General features: G+C 37.5%; 1 protein-coding gene across 3 annotated transcripts in view; it reads left to right on the top strand.

Moving 5' to 3' along the window:
* The window catches only part of LOC149138997 (AAA-type ATPase family protein), a 120765-nt gene that overhangs the window by 26971 nt on the left and 66662 nt on the right, over nt 1–27132 (top strand). For all 3 annotated transcript variants that reach the window (XM_089452957.1, XM_089452958.1, XM_089452959.1), the window contains 2 exons: nt 4323–4539; nt 8278–8904. In XM_089452957.1, coding sequence (XP_089309083.1) covers nt 4323–4539; nt 8278–8904 — 844 coding nt within the window. The remainder of the gene's footprint in view (nt 1–4322; nt 4540–8277; nt 8905–27132) is intronic.

Genomic DNA, 27132 nt, shown 5'->3' on the forward strand with positions numbered 1-27132 from the left:
TTATTTCTCCTGGAAACTGCACAAGGACTGTGCAGTAACTTCAGCAAAGCAGTTAGATTTGGCTGGAGAGGTTGTTTTAGTGTCCAGAGGTCGGGAAGATATCCCAGAGGGTAGGAAGTCAGCTGCAGGTAGAACGACTTGAGCAGTAGAAGATCTGGGCAACGCGAGTTACAAGTTTCGCAGAGGCAGCGCAAAAGCTTGTGCAGGGGGCTTGGATAGCTGGGTTCAAGTTGTCAAATTGAGCCAAGATTGCTTGTGGAGGAAGGTAATTTCCCTCAGATATTTTTGCCAATATTTCTCTTAGAGAGGATTGCCAGTTTGGCATCCATCAGTGTTACTTGGGAGCGGGAGCGAATTTTCAGAAGCTCCTGGTTTGGGAGCGAATCCCGGAGCGTTTTTTTATATAATATATATATATATATATATATTTTATATTTTGATACATATATGTCAACAAAAACATGTAGAATAATGAATTAGATATAAAAAACATAAAAAACATAGATTGAACCATATAACAACAATCATCTAGAAGTATAATCTTCATCAACCACGTCCACAAGTTAGTAACATAGTAACATACAACATATTGAGTCTCATGATTCATCAATCTTAAAGTTTCAAGCTTTCAAAATTCAATATATAACATTTATCATCATTGATCACCAAAGTTGTACTTGTAAGCTAAGTGTAACCATTACAACAAATAATATCTAACATGAAATGAAATGTTATAAAATGAAATGAAATGAAACAACTTTCAACTTTCGTGAAGCATCATATTCATAATTCATTACTAATGAGTTATAATTGCCAACTTCAAACTTAAATTGTCATATCTTGTTTAAAAAAATATCATAATAAATATGAAAGAGTCAATAGTTATAAAAGCTACTAGAAACTAGAAAAGAGAAGTAAATCTATTATCTATTTCTTATGCTTGGGCCTCTTGCCACCACGAGAAATGTCTAATTTTTTAGTCTTGTTGGAAAATCAGGGTCTTTGTCATTAATATCACCCTCTAAGCATTAATATCCAGAGGTATCTTTGTCATTACCTCTGTATCTGTATAGGGATCTTTGTAATTAATATCACCCTCTAAGCATTAACATAAGATAGAAAAAGCATAGCATGTCAAGTCAAGATTTTGTTTGAGTGATGCGTACATTTTTAGGAGGGTCATGATAGAGGAGTTCGACAACCAATGTCACTAACATCAAGGTACATAGAGGGATTGGTGCTCTTGATTAAATACGAGTTCCATACCCTAATACATGACAAAATTCAATGGAAACATTGCAATCCCCCAATCCTGAAATCCTAAAAAACTGATAAATCTGCTGGATTTTGAATGAAATCTAAAATTCTACTTTCTCCATATGAAATCCAATGAGGCCGGAACCACTCTCAAACATCCTGAGTCATTTCATGGTAATGTGAAAAATTTAAGTAAAAGGTTGAAAATGAAGATTAAGGAGAATGTCACTTTAACATTACCATGAATAGCATAACAATACTAGGGCCTAGACTTGATCATTAAGCTGCCACACTCAAAAAATATTTGTTTCTTTCAAAAAAAATTGCATTTCGAACATTACTACAAAAAAAAAATTGCAAAAAAGGCAAAACGCTCCCGAAAAGGCAGGGAGTGAAATTTTTTTAGGGAGCGCGCTCCCGACCCGCTCCCGCCCGGAGCGCGGATTGGGAGCGGGATGGGGGGGGGGGATCCCTTGCAACACTGGCATCCATTGTATTGTATTCATAATTTCTTTGCTGCATAATAATAAAACCCTCATTTGCTGCACCGGTTTTTCTGCATTGGGTTTACATTTGTCCAAAAATAACTGTGTCAAATTTTATTGTGTGTATGCATATTATTTCTCGGTTTTCAGTTTATTTTTCGCAGCGTTTTATTTGTGATGAAATTGCAGTGTGAATTATTCGATATTTTGCCATAACAAAATAAACTGTATAATTTATCAGTTAGAAGAATAATTTCCAGTCGCTGCATTTAAAACAAATTTTCACATATACTTCCGAGATGCTTCACTTCCTAAGATTTCTGGAAAATGACACTCCCGATGCTTTACTTCTCAAAAATGCTCCTGCTTTGTGCAACCTTGGTATCAACTCCTGAGTTATTTTTTGTGAAGAATTCAGAAACTTCTTAACTTTTCCAAGATGAGTTGTTCTGGTTGATGTTCAGTTACCAGCTGTGCTTGGTTCACATCATTACAATTGTGCCCTGAATCCAATGAAAAAAAGTCTCTGGATTGTATCCTGTATCTAGATGACTCTATTTTTTTAAAAAAAGGAATGGGTAAGGGTTTTATATTAATAAAGATTGGGTTATGGGCCAGAGTGCTTACAATTTTTTTTCTGGATTTTGACAAAAGAAGTGTTCATCAGTCCACAAAATATGATTGCCAACTCTTGGGCTGCATTTCCTTCCTACACTGAATACATTTCTTCTAATAATTCGGCAAAAAATCCTGAGTATTAAAAGATATTTACAAAGAAGTATAGTTTTTCAGGATTGTATAAAAAACCTACAAAAACAACATATCTAAACATTGTGCCCATCTTTCAACAACAACCAAGCCCAGAAGTACCAGACCGCTGCTAGCGGCGAGTCATTTTCTTGGCCGAAGCGGCGCTGGATCCAACGCCCCCCAAGTCGAGCTGAACACGTCAGGCTTGAAGTCCTCCAAAGTAGAGACCTGAGCATTGAGAGAATTAACCTCCACACGCAAACCATTCAGAAATTGCTCCAAACTGCTATGTTGTTGGGCTAACTTGGCTTCCAAGAAGAGCTGGAATGATTGTCTTTGTCTTTCTACCATATCTTCCAGCTGTTGCATTGTTGCCAACAACGTTTCAACCAAATACAATAACTTGTCAAGCAACATACTGGCATTGACATTCTCCGGAATTGACAGAGGTTCCACCATTTCAGTAGAGAGCCACTGCACCCAATGAGCCAACGCACAACCAAGTTTTATCCTTGCACCAAAACCAACGAATCAACAACACGTGATAGTTCATGAAGGCTGGTTGTTTCTTTAAATAATCAAAGCTGAGACCCTGCCATGAGCCCAACTGAAACAAAAATTCCAAAGCCTGACCAGGATCCACAGAAAGACGGAGAATAGACGGCTGATGGGTATAACAAGATGGCAAATTCACTCCATCCTGCTACAAATTGAATGAGTCTCCATAGCCGAGATGATCCACAACGACTCCCACCAAAGATGAATTAAATGCACAGACTGCCCTGTACTGGGGAAAATTTTATTGACGCACCACCTGTTGAGCAGCATTAGACACTGGGAAGGAGCCTTGAGGATCCGTTGCCAGAAAATGTAAGGCTGCGGGATCTGGATGAACTTTGTTCTCTGCAGTTGAGCCAAAGGTCGGGCTGAGTGGGAGGCAAATGGCCTTGCACCTATTCGAAACAGTTTTCTCAGCTCTATTCTGCCTTGACCCAATGCTGATCCTTTTTTTGCCAAAGAATCATCCATCAAATTTAAATGCCTATACACATGAAAAACCTCCAACATAGCTCTATTATTATGCAGTATCTATAAAACAGATTAACAAGCCCATAAAAAGCTTGCAAACCCTATTTCTCAACTAAAAGAATCAGACACTAATCTTAAGAACCTGTTTATATATAATTATGCAATATACCATGCTATACCATTATGCATGAAGATATATATGGTTTCATTTATTTTTATAATCACATGACTCAACTATTGTGTTGCATTGCATTAAATGTGTGATTTAATTATCATTTGGCACACCACATATGTTTGTATTTCTGTGCTTTCATTTATCCTAAACACTAATGCAACTTTCAATTCCATAGTTTTGAAAATATGGCACACCTGCTACCCAATGTCACTGCACGTATGTTCGATGTAACTTTGGTTTTTGGTCATGGTTGATGTTTGTCTGGGGCTATAGATTCGATTCTAGTTTGTTCTACTTGTAGGTTATCTCCTTTTTTTCTAAATGAAACAATAAGAATATAACCAAGCTTTGCATAAGATTCTTTTAACACACTTTGGCTGGTTCACATGAATATGAAAATAGTCCACAAGGGCTGGCAGTAATGAAAAGAAGTACCTGATTACGATAATAAACAATTGATCAATCTTCAGTAAGTTAGAGAAATGTAAAAGGTATGAGAAAGGAAAATGACTGGGGAGAACTAAGGAAAATTGAGTTGAAGCTGTACCTTCAACTAGAACTGGAATGTATTTATGAAAGTTTTGAGCTGACACTGCACCTTAAGAGTGTTTTGTATTTCTTTTCAGGTTGGATTGATTCCAGATGAGAAGTTGGTAGATCTACTTGATTTGGCATTGTCTGCAGACACTGTAAAGACGGTCAAGTGTTTAAGGGAACTTATGGAAGCAGGGGTAGAACCACTTGCCCTGATGTCACAGTTAGCAACATTAATAACTGATATCCTTGCAGGAAGTTACAAGGTGCCTGAAGAAGGGCACAGGAAGTTTTTTCGCAGAGAAATGTGTGAGTAATTTGTTAATGCCTCTTTGTTTCTCAAATCAGTAATAAACAGGCCTCACAATAAAAGTCAATTTCAAATAGAGTCTATTTTATAGCAACTATAGGTGTTAACAAACTTGAGAGTTGATTTATTCTGTTGACGGTGAAGGGGAAAATCATGAAACTGGTCTTCTTTCTGAAATTGATCTCCTCTGCCTAAGAAGTTGCAAGAAGCTTGCTTGTTCTGTGGAAGTCAATTTGGCATTAGTTTTGGCCAGAGTTGCAGACACAGTCTCGATAGTCTGAGTTTTACAAATATATTATACGATCCTGACTATTTTTTGATTTTTAATTTTATTATTATGATCATTATTATTATTTTGAACTGGTAAGATTCAATGCTCAAACATAAGTCCCTGTTGGTATGATTGAAGTCATGTTCTAAAACTCAGAATCAGACTCAGAATTGGCTGATGACTTGGTTTATGAACCTGTTTTTTGAAAGAAATACATAAATTATGAAATTTTAATTAAAAATGATATAATCATGTACATCAATATAAATCATACTTATTATAGACCAAATATGAAGTTTCTGCTCAAGTATATTAAATGCACGAGTATACAAATTTGGCATCAAGTGCAATTCATATTTGAAACAAAATACTTAAACGAGGCTCCAAATTGCCTCTAGAGTCCAATAAACAGCATTCTACAAGCTACTACATATCGATGATCGACATGATCAATTATCAAACTCATCACCACCGCTGGGAATTGGATCCTCATCATGAAATACAACATCACCCTTTGGCTTGGACTTGGTAGACTCGTCATGGACAGCAGTACAAGGTGGGGTGATCCTTATATAAGATAGTTTTAGGGTTTTGGGGGAATAATTTGCTGCTTTATTTTTATTTTTTTCACTTTTCTTAAAAATTGCTACACAGGCCTGCATGTGACTGATTCGGAATGGAATCTTCCACTGAACTGATTTGAAATCTGCTGTACTAGTAGAGTGACGTGGTGTGCAGTTGGGGTTTTGGGGTGGGGGGTGGGTTCCTTACAGAAGATTGTTTTAGGGTTTTGGGGTGGGGCGTGGGGAGGTGTCTTGCTGTTTTTTAATTGTTTTGTGCTTTTCTTAAAAAAGATTGCATGGGCCTGTGGATGACTAGTTTCGAATGGAACTGGCCAGTTGATGGAACTGACCTCTGAACCGATTCAAAGGCCAAGTCATCTTCTAGATCCTCTGAGCCAGTTGAATCAGCCTACTCCGAGTCCACTGGCCAATTTTTAAAACACTCAATTACCACACATTTCTTGTGTACCTCGTTCTTTATACGACACTCCCTGTCTTCTAATAAAAAACAGTTGTTTGATATCACTTCCCTTACATGATTGTATTTCTGCCTTGTTTTTCCTAATTTCATGGTTGGCAATTTACTCTGCTTTGTTTTTCTTGAATCTTGGGGATAGACATTTTTTCTATCCCGTGTTCAGACTTTGTAAAGATGAATTTGTTTCTTTATTGCTTTCTGATGCCAACTATTTTGGAACATAATCAGGACTTTCACTGGTACTTCAATGAGTGTTGGTTTGACCAAATTATATCTTCTTATAAGTAGTCTAGATCCATCTTAACTTGGGATCTATTAAGTACTGAGAAGGATAAAAAAGAATTGAGACGCAAATTTCTCAGCGCTTTAAAGATCCCACGTTATATATATATATCTCAATTCTTTTTGATCCTTCTCAAGACTGTTAAGCACTGAGAAGGATCAAAAAGAATTGAGATGCAAATCTCTCAGTGCTTTAAAGATCCCACGTTAATATATATATATATATATATATATATATATATATATATATATATATATATATATTTGCATCTCAATTCTTTTTTATCCTTCTCAGTGTTTAATAGATCCCAACTTAAGATGGATCTAGACTAGTTGTAAAAAGATATAATTTGTATAAACCAAAACTCATTCAAGTACCAATGAAAGTCCTGATTATGTTCCAAAATATTTGGCATCAGAAAGCAATAAAGGCTCAGATTCATCTTTACAAAGTGCTTTAAAGATCCCCCCCCCCTACACACACATATAATGTTACACATCTCATCCATAGTGGGATTTTATTTTTTAATTTAAAAAAAATATTATATTGGACTAGTTATGGCATGTGTCATTCCAATGTTAATCATAGACATTACACATCTCCCTTATACTGGGCTGTAGAATGCACCTAGCTTATCTTGGAGTTGGTGCGATGAAGATTTTGGATTATCATATTAATAGCAAGAGTTTCTAATGAATGTGATTTGCTTGACTTTTAAGTTTTTAACACAGTTGTAATGCTTGAAAATATAATTGTGTTTGATGTCCATAATATACGTTTTTAGAATGTTGGAGGTCCAAATTCTTGAAGTGAAGATCAAGTAACTTTGAAATTACTCCCTTTTTTCAACAGCATGCATATTAGATTACAGTGGGTAACATACAATTACATTAGCAGCACCATTGATTGGTTAGGTCGTAGCCAGCCAGGTTTCCTTTTACCAACATAGGCTAGTAAAGCCAGCATGTCTGGCTTAGCACGGAACTCAAGAGAATCTATATAATTCCTATACATATCCATTCTAGGTGAAATTTGCACAGCTAGGTCAGTTCCAAATGATTTCATCCCCTCAAGGAAAGGTTTGGAAGACTCATCATGAAAATCTGTCTTGTACCTTCACCTCCAAAAAAATACGATCCCTGTTAACTGGATAGTACTCCATATGTCTCTCCCATAGAGTTGGAGAGGATTCTGGGCTTTCCATCTGCTCTAACTTAACATTCATTTTCCCTGTTAAAAAGTGTATTTCACTTTACTTTCCTAGATACTTGAGGAAGCTCAAATGCAGAGGGACTCCAGGAATTAAAAAAAATGGAAATTTCTTTTATTCGTTTTAGGTTTTCTGAAGTTTTTCTTTCCATATTTATGGGTTAAATTTTTCTTTCCACTGGAGTGAGGAATCTTCTTTTGCTGTGAAAAATGTGGATTTTTGGCCCATCCATAGGCTGCAGTGTTGGCTTCTGTTGAAATGAACAATATATATGTGATGATTTGTATCACTGATAATGAACACAAGGTTGTGTTATTGTATTAGATCATTTAGCTAGTAAATATCAACATAGCCATATTATTTCAGTTCCCATCAATGATAATGATTTGATCATTGGATTAAAATACTTAACAATAGTAATATTTATACAATGTGTCGCAAGATTTAGAAGTATGACTATTCTTGTTCTTTTTGGTAAGCATGCATAGTTTATAATGAGTATTTATTATTTTCTTTCGTAGCATAGCACAGAAGGGTTCTGCTCTTTTCGTATTATTGACATAGGTTATTAATATTCATAATTGTCAAAAGTTCTCAAAAGTTCTATCATGTATACTTACAAATATGTAAACCTTTAACATAATTTCAGTTTTTCCATTCCAGTCATAAAGTTCAAGTTCACTGGTTTGATCTTCTTGCGTAGTGTGCACAGAATGGCAATCTCTTCTCCAGGGCTATTCTCTGATGTTTGAAAGAAATTGAAGGCTTCAAAGCAAGCCCCTGTAAAATTATCAATAGTGGGTTTTGTTTGTTTTCTGAATGCTTGTCTTGTTTCCTTCCATAGATTGCCTGCTAAGATCCTATTGTATCATGGTAATCTATTCGTTGGCTGGCTCTGACCATTTGTCTGCTTTCACTACATTTTTTTGCAGTGTCTAAAGAAGAAATGGAGAGATTGCGGCAGGCCTTGAAGACACTTTCTGAGGCTGAAAAACAGCTTCGTTTCTCAAATGATAGAACAACCTGGCTGACAGCTGCTTTGCTTCAACTTGCTCCAGATCAGTCATACATGCTGCCAAGTTCCTCTCCAGGCACAAGCTGCACTCAGAGCCCTGTAGGATTGAATTATACAAGTGAAAAGGAAAGGGCTTACAGAGAATCTTTGGGTGCCAAACGGGATCATCGATATAACCATATTAACCATACTGGAAAAGATTATAGTACAAAGAGATATACAATTTCTACTAGGAATGCTGGGGATCCTAGCTCATCGAATCATGGTGGAAGCAAAGCCAAGGTTCAGTCATCAACATTGTTAGAGGGACAAAAGAGATTTGATGGTGATATGGGTTTCAAGACTATTGGTAAGAAAGCTGCACCAGCCAGCTCATCTGCATACTCTGTTGACAACAGTGAAGCAGGTGGGAGGCAAGTTATCTGCAGAAGTCCAAGTAAGCTTGGAGACATTTGGGAGAAAGTTTTAGAGAATATCCAATCAAACAGATTGAAGCAATTTATGCGCATTGAAGGAAAGCTATTTTCGCTCTCTTTAGGAGCAGGTCAGTTGTTTTCCATGGTTTAAACTGGGATATGTTGAGATTTCAAGATCTATAGTTGTTTGATTATGCACTATATGTGAAAATTTCAAGTCTGAAATCCTTTTGCAACAACTGGAATTAATTATTCTAATTGTTAATTAATTTAACAATTTATTTGCTACAGAGATATCGAATAAATCACACTACAACTTTCACAAATAAAACTGCAGAAAGTAATAGCGCTGGAAACTGAGAAATATTCTAGCATACACACACAAAAAATTGACACACTTATTTTTGGACAAAAGTCCTCGGAAACCCAACTTGGGAAATCCGGTGCAGCAGCTGAGGGTTTTTATTATTATGCAGTAGTGACTGAGTACGGTTTGGATGCTGAAAACTGGCAATCCTGCAGAGAAAATATTGGCAAAAATTATCTGAGGGAAATTACCCTCACTCCGAGCAATCCCGACACTTAACTGCCTTTGAAAAGTTAGCCATCCAACTGGGCCTGCGCAGGCTTTGCGTCACTGTGGAGCTGCCTGCCACATGTGCTGCTTGAATCTACTGCCAATCTAGCTGTCCTGTGTTGAAGAAAGTGTAACTAGGTTCGGTCTTCATAATGACATGATCTTTGTAAACAATGAAATGAAAGAAATAAAATTATTTTTGTATGCCTTGCTGCATGGGTTTCATGAGCAAGAGGTTTATTTGTTAGTGGCTCCCATTGAGAGCCTTAGGATTTATTATTGAGTCAAAGAGTAAATGTCATGTATGGAGAGCTCTTCTTGAGCATTTGTAAAATATATATGAGTCAACCTAGTGTCTAGAAAAGCCCTCCTAAAAGACAAGCAGAATCCTCTTTATGTTGGCCTGCAAAATGAATTGAATACACTCATGTCGGTTCACTTGAAGTGACACATCTCTTCGTTGGTTCAAGTCGGCTAAATATGGAGGGAAAACCACTATATATACCCAGCTAGGGTCTGTGCAAAAGTGGAGAATAGTTGGACCCTCTGAAATCACGGACAAGTACAGTGGCTCAAAAATCTCGGATGAGTATAGTGGTTCAATGTTGCGGATGGAGAAGGATTTCTGTGTTTCTCGGTAATGTCTCGGCCTCCTATAAGCACTATCTCAACTAGGATGCAGTCCCAGTCTCGGCTTAGTTAAAGGATCTTAGTGATACAGTGTTGACATAGTTGTGGCAGGAAAGATCTCGGTGCAAGGAGAACACAGTCATAGTATCGGTGAAAAAAACACAATCATAGTCTCAGTGATGAAGGTGATTTTAGGGATACCATAGTAGCACACACAGTCTCGACATAATTATGATGAGAAGGTCTCATAGTAACACACTGTCTCGACATACTTCAAGGTGCAGTGATGATCTTAGCATAGATATGATCTCGATCTTAATGGAGACACAGTCACAAGGTTATGATCTTAGTGAAGATGCAAATATGGTGAAATAGTCATGATCTCGGTGGATTTAGGCGCAGATCTCATCCATATATATGGAGATCTCGTTGGTATAGTGAAGACCTCGGTAATGAAAATCTCGGTGGCGCATTAGTGATGGCCCCAATGTTATCTCAACAATGATGAAGAAAAGGATTGGTGTCTTGGTCTTGAAGTGGCTAAATAGGTCAAGGGTCATGGTCTTGGTATTCATCAATTGGAATCTCTATAAGAAGAATTTTGTGCAGGTTTTCCTCTCAAAGAGTGAGAGGTTTTGGCCCTGGCAAAAAGCCAACATCTTGTGTTCTTGTCTCTTTTGTTTTGGTAGCTATTTGATGAAATAAGAAACACACACTCTAATAATAACAAAGAGAAGATTGTGCTAATAAGAAAAAGTAAAAAGTGCCTCACAAATAGTTATCATTGAGAAGAAGAATCAATTAACTTGAATGCGTTAGATTCTTCAACATCCTGCTTGTTGCTGACTAGGAAAATGCTTCTCAAACACTCTGGAACCTCTTCATGGCCTCTGGAACTGAAAACGTCTTCTTCCTTCAGCAAATTGAACCATCCTCTAAAGCTTTTGCGCTGCCTCTGTGTAACCTCCTGGAGAAATTTCGGCCTCTCTACAAAGTACACACTGGATTTGGAAAATCTTCCTTCGACTTCAGTGTCCCTGTCCCTCTCTGTCTCTACTTCCCTTCTGAAGCTCGAACTTTTCTTGCAACTAACTGCTGCTCTCTGGAAAATCGAACTGTCCAAGAAAATCGATTTCTAGTGTCTGTTCTCCATCTACCCATCGACTTCTTCTTATAATCTTATGTTGGACCTCCAATGACCAAGATTAAATCTTAATGAAGGGCCAAGATCATATCAGAGTCAATCCGTGTGAGTTTCTAGATGATTCACACCTTATCTCAATTAATTCTGATTAATTAACCCCTTTTCCTAAGTTTAGACTTAGGAAATAATTAAAAATAGGGTAATAATCTAATTGAGACACTTCTAGGTGGAATTTCCATAAACAATTTTCGGGTTATGGAGAGCTCCTGTGTTTTAGCCTCTCCACAAAGTTTCGAGACTAGAACACCTTCGATGCTAGAAAAACTAACACTGCCTCCTAGCGAGGAAGGTGTTCCAGTGTTGCACCACTACTACAACACCTTGTCTCTGTAACACCCTCTGTCATGCTGCTGATGTCTGGCCACTGTGATTGGCTGCCACTGCCCACCAACAACTGCGCAACTCTGATGTTGCATCTATGCTGCTGTTGACACTCTTCTAGCTACTTTTCTATCATTTCGGCCCTCTTGATAGGCTAATTATTCATGTTATGGAGCTAATTATATGCACTACAACTCCCTCTCAACTGTTGCTGTTGCTACTACAACTCTAGCAACTAAGAAGCATCCTAAGTACTGAATCAACTGTGTTTAGGATGATGCATCTATCTCCCAAGTCTCTGACTGCTACTAGCCTCTACACTGTACACTGGGGAATCTCTGCTGCTGTTGACTCTACCACTTAGCCTTTTGCTCTGCTGTGCACTCCTTAGTATCTGACTGCTGCTAGTATGCAACTGTCACTTTGGAACTAACTACACCAACTGACACTAATCCATCCTGCTACTAAATATTGTGGGCCCTCGTAGGAAGATAATGATCCATGAGGAGGACACCTCAATGGACCCTGCCCAAATTCTGCAACTCTAGGACTATAACTCCATATCAGCCCACCTCTCCCCTGGAAGTATAGCTACAAACATCGTGAAATCTTCCTCCAGCCTGGAGGACAACTTGTCTATCTCTGCAGATGCTATCGCCTGGTCTCGCTTCTCCTGCTTGTCCTTCTTCCTGAGAGGACGCTGGGTATTATAGTGACCAAACTCACCACATTTGAAGCACTTGACCTTTGACAGGTCCTTCTTCTTCTTCTTTTCCCCTTGTCCCTGACTGGGACCCTTTGATGCTAGGGCCACATTCTCCTCTTCACCCTTCAGTCCCTTGCTAATGCTGCCGCTGATGGTACTCTTTACTAGAGTCCGCCTCAACTCCTCTTGCTGTAGGGCGGACCACATCTTGTCCCATTTAGGCAATGCATCTCTGCCCAAGATACTTTGGACAAACACTTGCCAGTCATCTGAGGCACTTTTCAGTGCCAATCGTACAAGCTTTGTGGGTTGGGGTGTTTCCCCAACGATTACAAGTTGATCTCGGACTTCCTGAATCCGGGTGAGAAAGGCATCTATGCTTTCGCCCTTTTGCATCTTGATGCTCCTCAGCTTCTCTTGTAGGAATATATTCCTTTGCTCGGAAGTACTTTGATTAGCTTGGAGAGAGCATCCCACATTTCCTTGGTCGTACCTTTGTCTACCATATGTGAGACTAAATGATCTCGGACTCCATCCAAGATCATCTGCTTCACCTTCACAACCCCTTTCCTGTACTCCTTCAGCTGATTTGGATCCTGGGGAACTATCACCACATTCTCTACATAGGCTTTCAGGCCATATTCATCCAGATGGAAGGACATCTTAGCCTTCCAGGTGACATAGTTGGAGGCTCCCTCCAACCTATCCTGATCTCTAAGCCCAACTGTGGCCATCTCTAAATCTGGTGGAAAATCTCCCTCTTTCCCTTTGCTTGGCTACTGGAATTGCTACATGCACTCCTTTCTAGAATTCTGCTCACAGCTACTCCCAATCTACAACTGGAAAAATTAGATCTCTAAAAACTCGAGATCCCTTGAGAAAAATTTCCCCTCTGTTTGTGCTATTTCTCTTCCACCCGGTGTTGATTCGACTTCTACAAACTGTCGCGAAACCCTTTGCGCCCAAACAAGGGATCTGCTCAGCGAAAATCTAAGTTGTTTCTACTCCCTCTGCCTACCAGAATCATTCAACTAGCAAGCCAAATTTTTCTGTCAACTTGCACTAAAAAAAATCGAACTTCCCCAAACAATTCGATCTACTTGGCTTAGTCTCTGCGCAGCCCCCAGAAAAATCGTTTTGCTACTCCCTCTGAACAAAAAATTCTTCTGTCTTCGCTTCTGAGCTTCCCCGTACCATGTGAAAATTTCAAGTCTAAAATCCTATTGCAACAACTACAATTAATTCTTCTAATTGTTAATTAATTTAACTATTTATTTGCTATGACAAATATCAAATAAATCACACCGCAACCTTCACAAATAAAACTTCAGAAAATAATAGCGCTGGAAACTGAGAAATATTCTAGCACATACACAAAAAGTTGACACACTTAACTTTGGACAAAAGTCCCCAGAAAAATCCAACTTGGGAAAATCGGTGTAGCAACTGAGGGTTTTTATCAATGTTGCATTAATCGTTATCGGGATAATATTGGCGTGAGGAAAAAATCGGAAAAAATCGTAATTATCGGGAAAAAATCGTAATTTCAATTTTTTTAATATCTAAACCATCTACAACATAAAATAAATACATTGACACATAAATATGATAAAAGAACTAATATATAAGATGTTTAATATCATTTCTAGTGCTAAAATCACACATAACATTGAATCGTGTCCTGAATAGTAAGTCCTGACTCCAGAGTCCCAACTCAGCCTCAAAATATCAACAAAAAATATAATAATGTATCTCATCATGTCATAATGTCATATACAATAAAATGAAGAAAATAACTAAAATCTAATCCTATTGATTTCCTCTGCCCCTCTTGCGAGAAAATGCCACAGCTTTCCCTTTCCCTCTAGATGTAGATGCTGGTGCTGGTGGAGTTGGCAGTGGAGTCTACTATGCTCTAGAAGCTGAATAACTAGAAGTAGGAGCTATAAGAGGTAGACCACATCCTCTACTGGTGGCAGGGGTAGCTCGGGCAGGTGGTGTCACCCGGAAACATTACAATCTCCCAATCCTGAAATCCTAAAAAACTGATAAGTCTGCTGCATTTTGAATGAAATCTAAAATTCTACTTTCTCCATATGAAATCAAATGAGGCCGGAACCACTCTCAAACATCCTGAGTCATTTCATGGTAATGTTAAAAATTTAAGTAAAAGGATGAATCACTTTTACTTTAAGAATTTAACATTACCATGAATAGCATATCAATACTAGGGCCTAGACTTGATCATAAGCTGCCCCACTCAAAAATTATTTCTTTTTTTCAAAAAAAGTTGCATTTCGAACATTTAGCATCCCTTATAAAACCTCGCTGCCCCGACTGTGCAAATGATTTCATAAAAAAACCAAAAAAACATTATAAAACCTTGCTGCCGGAGACCCCCACGATAATTTCGATTATTATCGCGATAAATTCGAATTATCGCGATAATGTCATAAAAATCGTGTAAAAAAATTACCCGCGATAAAATCGTTTTATCGAAAAAATCGCGATAAAACGATAAAATCGATTTTCACAACACTGGTTTTTATTATTATGCAACAGTGAAATAATCTGAGTAGAATCTGGATGCCAAAAATTGGCAATCCTGCAGAGAAAATACGGGTAAAAGTTATTTGAGGGAAATTATCCTCACTCCGAGTAATCCCGACACTTGACCGCCTCTGAAAATCTAGCTGTCCAACTAGGCCTGCGCAGGCTCTGTGTCACTCTGGAGCTGCCTTCCACACACGCTGCTTGAATCGACTTTCAATCTAGCTGTCCTTCCTGTTGCTGACTGGGAAAACGCTTCTCCAACAGTCTAGAACCCCTTCCTAGCCTCTGGAATTGAAAATGTATTCTTCCTTCAGCAAATCGAACTGCCCTCTGAAGCTTCTGCCCTGCCTCTGCGCGGTTTCCTAGAGAATTTCGGCCTCTTTGCAAAGTACTCACCGGATCTGGAAAATCTTCCTTCGGCTTCACTGTCGCTGCCCCTCTTTGTCTCTGCTTCCCTTCTAAAGCTCGAACTCTTCTTGCAACTAACTATTGCTCTCTCAAAAATCGAACTGTCCAATGAAATCGATTTCTAGTGTCTGTTTTCCATCTACCCATCGACTTCTTCTTATATTCTTCTGTTGGACCTCCAACGACTAAGATTAAATCTTAATCAAGGGCCAGGATCATATCAGAGTCGATTCGTGTAAGTTTCTAGATGATTCACACCTTATCTCAATTATTTAACCATTTTTCCTAAGTTCAGACTTAGGAAATAATTAAAAATAGGCTAATAATCTATTCGAGACACTTCTAGGTGGAATTTCCAAAAACGATTTTTGGTTTATGGAGAGCTCCTGTGTTTTAGCCTCTCCACAAAGTTTCAAGACTAGAACACCTCCGATGCTACAAAAACTAACATTGTATTCATAGTTTCATGCCATTCTTTAGTTATAGGTTCATCTGTATTCATTTCTACATACATGTGGAATCAATTGTTGATATGCTCGATGAAGGCTTTCTCGGTCAACTTTTTGTTTGGCCTTAGCTTTTCTCTTTTCTTCAAGGGGAAGACATTCCTTTCTAAAGATGGCTGTTCTATTGAAAAATGGTAGTTGCGATTGGTATTTTCATGGTCAAAATCAAAGGAGAAATGACTTGTTGTCTTGCTGTCCAAGTCGGCCTCAAATGATCAAGTTGGCCCCACCACTTGAAGGGGTTTGACCCAAGGTCAAAACCCACCTCTTGACACTCATATATATTGACATTCATTGGACTCCAATTGGGCATCATCACAACTCATTCATTCGACCAATCACAAGAAGATTTGTTCACACGTGCGAAGAAGAAGAGGACTTATCTTTGCATTGACCAACTTATTTGACTTATGTTGACCGACATTGACTTGATTCGTTTCTTTGTTGTTTGACTGAGCTGTTGACTAAGGATTGGAGGCTGAATTTTCTATGGTTCGTTGATTGAAGATATGTCTTTGTTCTCGGCCATTAACCAAAGTTTGACGGCAGGTCAAACTCTGAGGTTTAACTGAACTTTCTGTGGAAATTGCAAGACCGAATTTCGGCCCTTTGACTAGCAACCTTAGGTTGAAATTTACCCCCCTTGTTCATATTTTGACTGTGAGCAGTTCGTTGACTTTTTTTTCTCTCTTTTCACTGGTTTTGACTTGGCAATTATTGAGGTCAAAGATTGGCATTTTGACTGGAATATTTTGATGTGCAATTGATGAATTGAACTTTGTCTCACAAGGAAAGATTACTGGGTTTTCCCCCTTGTGGGGTTTTGTACCAAGAAATTTTGGTGTCTCTCGTTTCATTGTCTTTACTTTGATCTCTATTTCTCTACCAAAGTTTATGGTTGAAATTTTCATGTATAACTGCTTAATGATTGTAATGCTCTAAAGAAGTCAAATTGTATCATCGAAAGCATTTATCAGTTTGAAAATTTGTTCTAGTCTTGTTTGCTACTAGAAAATCAACATGTTCTTGGCTGAGAAAAGCCCATTTCTTTTTTCTGGGAATGCTTGCACTGGATGAATTAGAATAAGATTTATTGTCTTTCCTCCTTTCTTTATCTTTTCCTCCTCTAAGATATTATTTGCTGAACATTTGAGCCATTTGGTTAATTTGTTCCCAACTTCCATTTTTTGTATGGCTTTAAGAAATAAGGCTTCAGTTGATTCTTTAGTTTGTGGCATGAAATAAGAGCTTTCAGCATGCTGGTGCCACTTTTGGCCTACTTGGTGAGCTTTCCATGACCAATACAACTACTGGCATTGGTCTTCGACACTACCTAAACTCTAATCCTTTGAATATGTATCATTTAGTGAACAATTTCAGTTTCTAGAATCGGTGCATTCACATTGGTTCTCATAGAGATTCATCACTTGCAGAAAATTCTTGCTATTGTCTGATGAATGGCTAGACAAAGTTGAGTTACTCTCTCGTTGTTATGCAACCATATCACAAAAAGATAGATCAATGACTTAAAAAGTATCCTCTTCGAGGGGGAAACCTCCTTTACATTACATAAATGAAAAATTCGTGGATGATACAAATGACAGGACATCCTTTCTATATATAGGAGTCTAAGGGGTCACAATATAATCAGAGCCTACATAATAATAATAATATAAAGGCACAACAATAACAATAGTGGGCTTCTATGGGGCACAATAATAACAATATGGGGAATACATGGGCACAACAATAACAATAAGGGGGCTACACTAACAATAACAATAAGGGGCTAAACTAGTATTATAGGGATCTAACATGCCCCTCTCCTTCAAAAAAGTGTTGTCCTCAATGCTTGAGTAATTTTGGATGATTTTGTATAAAATTCTCATCCTCCTATGTGGACTCTTTAGCGGGTAAGTTCTTCCACTTGATGAGATACTCTGAAATTGATTGATTTCGTAGCTGTCGGGTTCTTGTTTCCGTGACTGCTTTAGGTTCCAAAATGATTTTTCCTTTCTCGTCAAGTTCTGGCAATATTGTTTGAACTGGGAGCTTGTCACCTATAACCTTCTTTAAGCATGAAACATGGAAAATTGGGTGCACTTGGAAAGATGTAGGAAGCTCCAATTTGTATGCCATAGTACCGATCTTTTGCAACACCTTGTGAGGATTTATTATCCTTCTTAGCTTGCTTGAGGAGCATTTGTTTGTATGGTTGTAGCCTCAAAAATACCAAGTCGCCTACATCAAAACTTCTTTCACTGCGATGTTGATCTGCTTGTTGTTTCATTCGATTTTGCGCCAAAATGAGGTTATCCTTTAAGAGTTGGAGAACTTGTTGTTGATGCTTGATGTGATCTTCCACTGCTTGAACCTTAGAATTTTCTCTTAAAGATGATGTGATGGACGGTGGATGATATCCATAAAGTGCCATAAATGGGGTCATTTTTGCTGCAGTATGGAAGGAAGTGTTATACCACCATTCAGCTAGAGGTAACCACTTGACCCATTGTGTTTGTTTATCAGATACAAAGCAACGAAGATATCCTTCCAAACATTTGTTCACTATCTCAATTTGCCCATCAGATTGAGGATGATAAGATGAGCTATGAGCTAATTGAGTACCCAAACAAGAAAATAATTCCGTCCAAAAAATTCCAGTAAAAATAAGATCTTTGTCGCTTATAATAATCTTTGGATTTCCATGTAGCTTTTGAATTGTTTCCATAAATGCAATAACAATTGTACTAGCTCTAAATGGATGAGACAATGCACAAAAGTGTGCATACTTGGTAAGTCTATCAACTACCACCATGATGACACTCTTTCCTTCGGAATTGGGTAAACCTGTGATAAAATACATTGAGACCTCCTCCCAATGTTGATTGGGAATGGTTAAGGGTTGTAGCAGACCCGGGGTCTTAATTGTCTCAACTTTATTTTGTTGGCAAACCAAACATTCTGCCGCAAACTTTTGAATATCAGATTTAAGGCCATCCCAAAAAAAAATCATTCTTGACCCTATGGTAAGTTTTTAAAAATCCCGAGTGTCCTCCTAAGGGAGAGTTGTGCAATTCCAAAAGAATCTTTTGTTTGAGTTGGGAATTCTTACAAAGATATAAGCAATCTTTGTACCGTAATGAATAATTTTTCCAGCTAAATGTATCAGTTGTACTGGGATTTTGCTGAAACTTTTGAATGAGTGTCCACACTTCTTCATCATTCATCCATTCATCTTTTGCTTCGGTTATCCAACTTGGTTGGATAATAAAAATGGCACAAAGCAATGCTTCCACATCCTCATCCTTTCTTGAGAGTGCATCTGCAACAACATTTTTCTTCCCTTTTTTGTAGATGATTTCAAAGTCATAACCCAACATCTTTGTGACCCATTTTTGTTGCTCTTCTGAAGATAATCTTTGTTCCAAAAAATATTTAAGACTATCATGATCAGTTTTTACCTTGAAGTGTCTTCTCTTTAGGTAAGGTCGCCATTGCTTTAGTGCATGTAGTATTGCCAACATTTCCTTCTCATAAATAGGTTTTCGTAAATACTTTCCTTTGATTGGACGACTTTCAAAAGCAATGGGTCTTCCTTGCATTAAAACAACACCAATTCCATTTCCTGAGGCATCACATTCCACAATAAAGGTTTTTGTGAAGTCTGACATAGCTAAGACTGGTGCTTTGGCACATTATAACTTTAAGATGTTCAAAGGCCTTAGTTACTTCTAGAGTCCAAGAAAATGCATCTTTCTTCAGTAATGTTGTTAGAGGTGTTGCTATTATCCCATAATTCTTAACAAACTTGCGATAATACCCTGTCAACCCGAGAAATCCTTGAAGATGCTTTATGGTTGTGGGGATTTTCCATTCCTTAATGGCTTTAATTTTGTTAGGGTCTACCTTAACACCCTCATGAGATACAATATGACCTAGATATTCCACCTCCTGTACTCCAAAGAAACATTTGGAGGTTTTTGCATATAATTGTTTCTCCTCCAATAGTTTGAGCACCCTGTCAACATGTTGAACATGATCCTTCCAAGACTTGCTGTAGATTAGTATATCATCAAAAATTACTAACACAAATTTTCTAAGGAAGGGTTTGAAAATGGAATTCATCAAACCTTGAAATGTGGATTGTGCATTGGTAAGGCCAAAAGGCATGACCAAAAATTCATAATGACTCTCATGAGTTCTAAATTTTGTTTTCGGAATGTCTTCAGTCTTCATTCTAATTTGATGATATCCCGAACGAAGATCCAACTTGGTGAAGTAAATTGCTCCATGTAATTCATCCAACAATTCATCAATGACAAGAATGGGAAATTTATCTTTAATAGTGAGCTTGTTGAGCTCCCTAGAATCCGTACACATGCACCATGATCCATCTTTCTTGTGCACCAATACTACTGGAGCAGAGAAAAATCTTTGAATAGGTTGAATTATATCGACCTCTAACATTTCTGCAACCTACACTCGATTTCACTCTTTTGGGCATAGAGATATCTGTAAGGCCTAATGTTTGGAGAAAACTTCCTGGAATCAAATGAATAGCATGATCATGATCACGAATAGGTATGAGGCCTTTGGGAGTCTCAAATACCTTGGAATGATTTTCCAAGACATTTTGGAGATCTGGAGAAATAGATGATTTTGATGTTTGAATCTCTAGTGAGCATAATTGTGCAATTATGCCTCGTTGTTATTTCTTTAGAAGCTTTGTCATGCCATTAGAGATGATTATCTTTCCTGGTTTCTCTGCGATACACCTTAATTCAACTTCCTTTCCTTCCCAAAACAATTTCAAGAAAAGTTCTTGAAAATTAAAAGCTATCGTACCCAAAGATTGTAACCATTGGACTCCTAGTACAACATCAACACCACCCATTGGAATGGAAAGCATTGTACTATTCAATACATATTCCCCCATGGTTAGCTTGATATTATGGCACTTTCCAGAGCAATTTATAATTCCTCCATTTGCAACTATCACTTGACACTCTGGTGCTGCATATAAGAAGCAATTCAATTCCTTGGCTATCTTACAATGAATAAAATTATGGGTACTACCCGAATCAATCAACACTATTACCTTTTTCTTCTTGATATGTGCTTCTATCTTGAGAGTTTGTGGAGTGGTAATTTCTGCCAATGCATTACAAGATATGGTCAGATTCATTTCTTCTTTTTCTGGGGTTGGTTCCTGGTGTATATCCTTTTCTTTGGACATTTCTTATTCCTTTTCTTCCTCTTTTTAACAATCTATGTAAAATAATTTTTTCTTAGCACACTTATGACCTTTAGTGTATTTGCTATCACAACTGTAACAAAGCCCTTTTGCTCTTTTTTCTTTCAATTGTTGTGGTGTCAACCTTGTAGGTTGTGGAAGGAGAAACGCCACTTACATCTTTGTAGTTGTGAGTGGTAGATTTCCTTGTTGCCATAATTTTGCTTTCAACTTTTCTTGCCACCCTGAATGCCTTCTCTAATGAATTAGGTTCCCAAAGGCAAACATCATGTTGGATGTTATCCTTTAAAGTCCCTATGAAGACATCAATCCTATGCTCCTCTGGAATATCATTTACCCTTATATTCAATTTTTGGAAGTCCTCAATGTGCTCCGCCATTGAACCCTTTTGTTTGAGATTTATCAATTGGCTAAAGAAGGTGTTGCTCTTTGTATCCTCATAATGTGCTATCATTTCCTCCGTAAAAATTGACCAAGTGACAAGTGGTTTACGAGAACAAAGCCATCAATACCATACAAACTGATTTTGTTCTAAATATAAATATGCAATGTGTACCTTTTGTGTGTTCGACACATCATGTAGATCAAAGAATTGCTCCATCTGTAGTATCCATGTCACCGGATCCTTACCATCAAACTTCCTCATATTGATATTTGGAATGTGGTTAGTCTTCAACCCACTATGTGAGTCTCTAAAATCATAATTTGTATTCCTTTTATCCTCATCATGATTTTCGTGGAGTACCTTGTCACCACTAGGAAACATTTCTTGTAGCAATTTTGTCAAACCTTCCTTTAAACCTCCCAGGTCCCTTTTCAAATTTGTTTTGAAAGCATCCTTCAAACCTTCCATCTTGACATTCATCATTGCTTCCATTTCGGATTTCAAACCATCCGTCTTAGCTGCCAGTTCATTTTTCGTTACTCTTTGTGAGAGTGAAATTTGTTGCACTTGATCTCGCAATTTTGATATATCAAGCTGCATTTCTTCCTCTTCTTCATGCGTTATAGAAGAGATTTTTGGTTGCTTATTAGGTGTGTCCATTTTTTTGTTTCAAGGCATTTTGAAATCAACAATGATATCTATGCTTCACTATGCCCTTTGAATCACTTCAAACTGATTTTTCAATCAAAAGTTATGCAAAATTTACCTTTTTCTTGTTTAATAGGAGCTCGATATTGAAGTTGTTTTATCTCTGTAATTTCGGATCTCCAAGGTCTGAAATTTCCCCCTGTGGTAGCCCTCTATGTCTTCTTTCCACCCCACAAGTCAGACTGAGATTGGATTCTTCAAGAAAGAGTTATTCCTGATCTCCCATGATGACTTGATTATAGATTGGTTTAGTAGAGCGAACTTGTGAGGAGTTTCTCGTGTCATTGTTTCGACCTTCGGCCTTGAAAATGATACAAAAGAAACTAGAGTCTGTGCAATTTTAGTCACTTTTTACGAAATTCAAATTCGATGCTTAGAGATAAAGTTATGATGATTTTCACTAGGTTCCCTGTTTGAAATTGAATTTTGGAGCCTACCAAAACCCTAACTTCCTCAGATCATATATCTGAAACTATAGTGAACAAAGATTTGAAATTCGTACATGATGTTCACCAAGATTTCGTCTCTATGTGGTCCAAATTTCAGTTTCAGAAGCCTCGTAGAAAAAAAGTTATAGAGAAAATGCCAAGATGACCTATTTGGAGAAGTGAAACCCTGGGATCCAAACTCTGATGCCAAATGTTATGCAACCAACTCACTAAAAGATAGATTAATGACTTAAAAAATCCTCTTTGAGGGGGAAACCTCCTTTACATTACATAAATGAACAATTCTTGGATGATACAAATGACAAGACCTTTCTGTATATAGGAGTCTAAGTGGTCACAATATAATCAGAGCCTACATAACAATAATAATATAATGGCACAACAATAACAATAGGGGCTTCTATGGGGCACAATAAAAACAATATGGGGACTACATGGGCACAACAATAACAATAAGGGGGCTACACTAAGAATAACAATAATAGTTTACACTAGTATTATAGGGACCTAACACATGTGATGTAGTTTCTTGGTCTTCAGACAAATAGAAAGCTTGTTTTCCTAATTTAGCACGTGTAAGTTGGGGACATTGATAAAATGTGTGGGAAGGATCCCCACAGTTTGGACATCCTAAGATTTGTTTGCCCCAAAATTCACAGAATCCTCTCTTTCCTGTTGAAGCTGGAACTTTGTTTTTCCTGGAAAGGTATGAAGGGAAACCTTTGAGGTGTGGCCTAATGCACCACAGGTCCAACATTTATATTGCTTTTTCTATTCAGATTTCCCTTCAAATTTGGGAATTTTCCTTTAAGGTTGGAAAGAAGGCCTATGCCTTTTAGATTTTTGCCTGGGCTTATAGGGAATCTGCTTTTTATAATATTTAGTAGCCTTAGGAAACTGGTATTTTCTCCATAGGGAAGGCTTTGGATGCATTTTCTTCTTGGGTGGATCTTATATACCTATCCCATAAGTTTTACAGATGCTGGTACCACCAGGAAACTGAGCTGCTTTAGAGATGGCTTTAGTGACCTTCTTGTGGGAGCAGAGTTCTACAACACACCACTCCACCATGTTTCTAAGCTGCCCCCAAGAACAGGAATTCAAGGGATCTCTAAGATGGTATTTAACAAAGTCTCTGAAATTTGCAGGAAGTTCTGCCAAATATTTGTCTTTCCAGAAATCATCGTTAGGTGAACTAGTTTGGTAGATTCTAGGAACCCATTCCCTATGATATTGCTCATATTGTCCTAGGGTTTTTATCTTCAACTGCATGAGGACTTCTCTATTTTTATCTACCAAGCCTTCCTGAGTACCACACCATTCTTTAATGATTTCACTTATTACACTACCTATCATGTTATTTTCTTTAATGCCATCTTCCTTTGTAATTTCTTCTTTTTCCCATTTATCTCACTGAGTCTTGGTGATAGTTGAGTTCCACCATTTTGTTAAGTTGCCTGAGAATCCAAATATTATAGAAGTAATAGCCTCCACATGATTCATTTCTCCTATTCCAATATAAGCTTTATAACTGACTATCATTTGGGAGCACAAAGTGAATATCCCTTGTTCACTGAGACCATCAACAGTCCTGGTATATAGATTCTTAGCATTATCCTCCTTTTGGTATGTTAGGTTTTCAGAGGCTTCTAGGTCAAGAGGTGGCTTCCAATACATATAGTAGGGAGTTCTCTTATGTGCCACAAAAGCATGGGATTCTATGGATGGTGGGACTGTGATGACATTAAAAAACATTGTTGGAATGTATGAGATTTTTCTTTTTTCTTTTGGAGAGGTTGGTGTAACAGAGGTGGATGCGAGAGGGACCGAAGAAAGAGCTAGGGATTTTCTAGAAGTTGAAGGACTAAGAACATTAAGCCTAGATGCATAAATCTTTCTTGGGCTACATCTTTGCTTTATCTTTTTGGTTCTCCTGCTAATTGCACCGAGAGGTGCTTTACAACCTAGTATGGGGTAGATGTCAAGCGTAAATGTTTAACATTTAACATTTAACAAATTTAATCTAATGTCAATGTTAGCCCTAATTAAAAATCGATATAGAGGTAGATGTGTAGGCTTAAATGTTTAACATTTAACATTTATATGTCGGCTCAATTAAAAAATAATAAAAGGTTAAAAGTTATATAGTGCTGAGTATGGTTAAATGAAAAGGTTAAAAAGTTAAAAATTAATAAAATTCGTTTTGTTATGTTATAATTTTGTTTTGCAGGTCAGCTTAGCCCCTCCAACTCAAGTTAGAAATTATGCTCTAGGAAAAATTGCATAAATAATTATAAGTTACATTGGTCAATGCTAAATTAATAATGGTTGATAGACAAATCATCCTATAGTCTTGCTTTGGCAGTAACTAATAAATTGAGATGTGAAGTGGATAAGTAAATTGCTTGCTCAAGCAAAAAAACTTGCATAAATTTTGGTGGGTAGTAAAAGTCTACACATTTACAATTTTACTTCTACATAAGTGTTAAAGAAAACATAAATAATGGTGGGAAGTAACTCCTGTAAGTATATTTTTTACATCTTATTCCTATCCATTTTTTATGCAAATATTTTCTTAAATTATGGTGGGAAGTAATTGATGGTAGATATGTTATTTACTTGATTATAAATTATTTTCAAGTATTCTATTTTTGGATGGTTTTACTACAAATCTTAAGAATAAAAGATCAGTACACAAATATCTAAAAATCAATGTTGCACGACTCGTACTCGTATAAGACTCGTCTGGCTATTGACTCATCGAATCGTATAAGACTCGGGAACGACTCGTATAAGGCTCATCAAAATACAAAAAAAACTTAAAATATGGTAAAGTATAAGCACAAAAAAGAAACTAATGACAATTCCAATCCTTATAAGTTATAAAAACCACAATATATGCAATAGTTAATAACATCATCTCATATCTATAAAAGTACAACATAACATATTCGATTTTTGTAAGCAAAGCATTTAGACACTGAATAAGAAGGTTAGCTGAAGCTAGTGCCAACATCGGAAGGCTGAAGCAATTCTGAGGCAGGTGTATTTGGAGTCTCCATTTGAGATGGAAAACTAGAGAGATCCTCAGTCTCTTCACCAAGCCAACTCAAATCAGGGGACTCCTCCTCCACAACCCAATCAAATTCTAAATCAATAGTATCCATTAAAATTAGATGTGTATCCTTTGGTTGCACTTGTTTTGTGAGCATTCAAAGGTTGTAATAGATGAAAACCAACTTCTCCAACCTCTCATGCTCCAACTTGTTTCACCTTTTGCTGTGGATGTGCTCAAACACTGACCAATTGCACTCACAAGAAGAAGCACTGCAGAGTTGACTTAGAACTCTGATGGCGAATTCTTGTCATTGTGGTGTCTCAATGCCACAATCTATTCACCAATGAGCTGTAAAAAAATAACAACAAAGATTATCAGTTTGCAATGCCAAACATATAAAAGAGAACTAGCAAAATTACAAGCTAAGTTCTAACAGTTTTCACTTACAAGGCATTTTCTTGTCCTTGAGATGTTGGTTTGAGTTGAATCCAAACATGCCAGATGCTTCCTTTTACATATCTCATTGTATGTTGATTTCGTCTTGAATATCTTTATCCAGGAACATCTTCTCAATGCACATCATGACACCTCTCATCACCTCGGGATCTCTTTGAATGTTAGACCCCTCATTATAAATATAGAATAAGCTCAGATTGAGATATGCTCCCGCTGCATGCATTGGTGAATGTAGTTGCCTGTCCCACCTGGAATCAATAATTTTCCATAAAGGGAGATATTTAGATTCATTTCCCTTGTAGAAAGTCTTGATGGCCTCTTTGGCCCTGGCCATGCCCTCATAAATATATCCCATTGCAGGTTTCTCTCCATCCATCAATCTCAAGACTTTCACAAGGGGCTCAGTGAAGTTGACAATCTTAGTGACTTTGTCCCACATATTATCACCAAAGGCAGATGCTTTCACAGAGAATGCTTTTGGTTTGTGTTAGCTTTCCAAAATACCCATTACTGGCTACAAAACATTCTTCACTGTGCAATGGAGTCACTCAACACTCATAGAAATGAGTCAAACACTCAAATGACAAGTGAATGACAAATGGAAGGGAGAGAGGTGCTTATAAAGCATTTTCTTGCCTCCAATTTCCCTTTCCCTCCACCTCATCTCCAAAAAAAAGAAAAAAAATTGCAAATTGAGGTCAACGGGTCGAATAAGGCTTCGATACGAGTCAAATTGAAAACTCGCGGGTCCTATATGGATAGTCGGGTTCAATACGGGTTTGCGCAGGTACGGGTTTAGGTCACAGGTTCTATGCGAGTGACCCGTCTCGCTATAGAACCCGTCAAGACCCGCAAGTCTCGTGGGTCCTATACGGGTGGTGCTACATTGCTAAAAATCATGCATGGATATTGCAACCATATCCATAAATTATGGCATAAAATATGTAAGCCAATTATCCACATGGCATTATATTGTGCAAATGTTGCAATAAGGCCTTCAAGTTATGGTCCAATCAAATGTTTGAAAATTATTTTTTCAATAATATTGAAAAATAAATATTTATTTTTCAAAGTTAAACATTATAATTTGCATTGGTCAATGCTAAACTAATAGTGATCAACAAGCAAATCGATTGTTAGA

The sequence above is a fragment of the Pinus tabuliformis genome, chromosome X (genome assembly GCF_031772625.1).
Source record: "Pinus tabuliformis cultivar Carrire ecotype Pingquan chromosome X, CPIR1, whole genome shotgun sequence".
Classification (NCBI taxonomy): Eukaryota; Viridiplantae; Streptophyta; class Pinopsida; order Pinales; family Pinaceae; genus Pinus; species Pinus tabuliformis.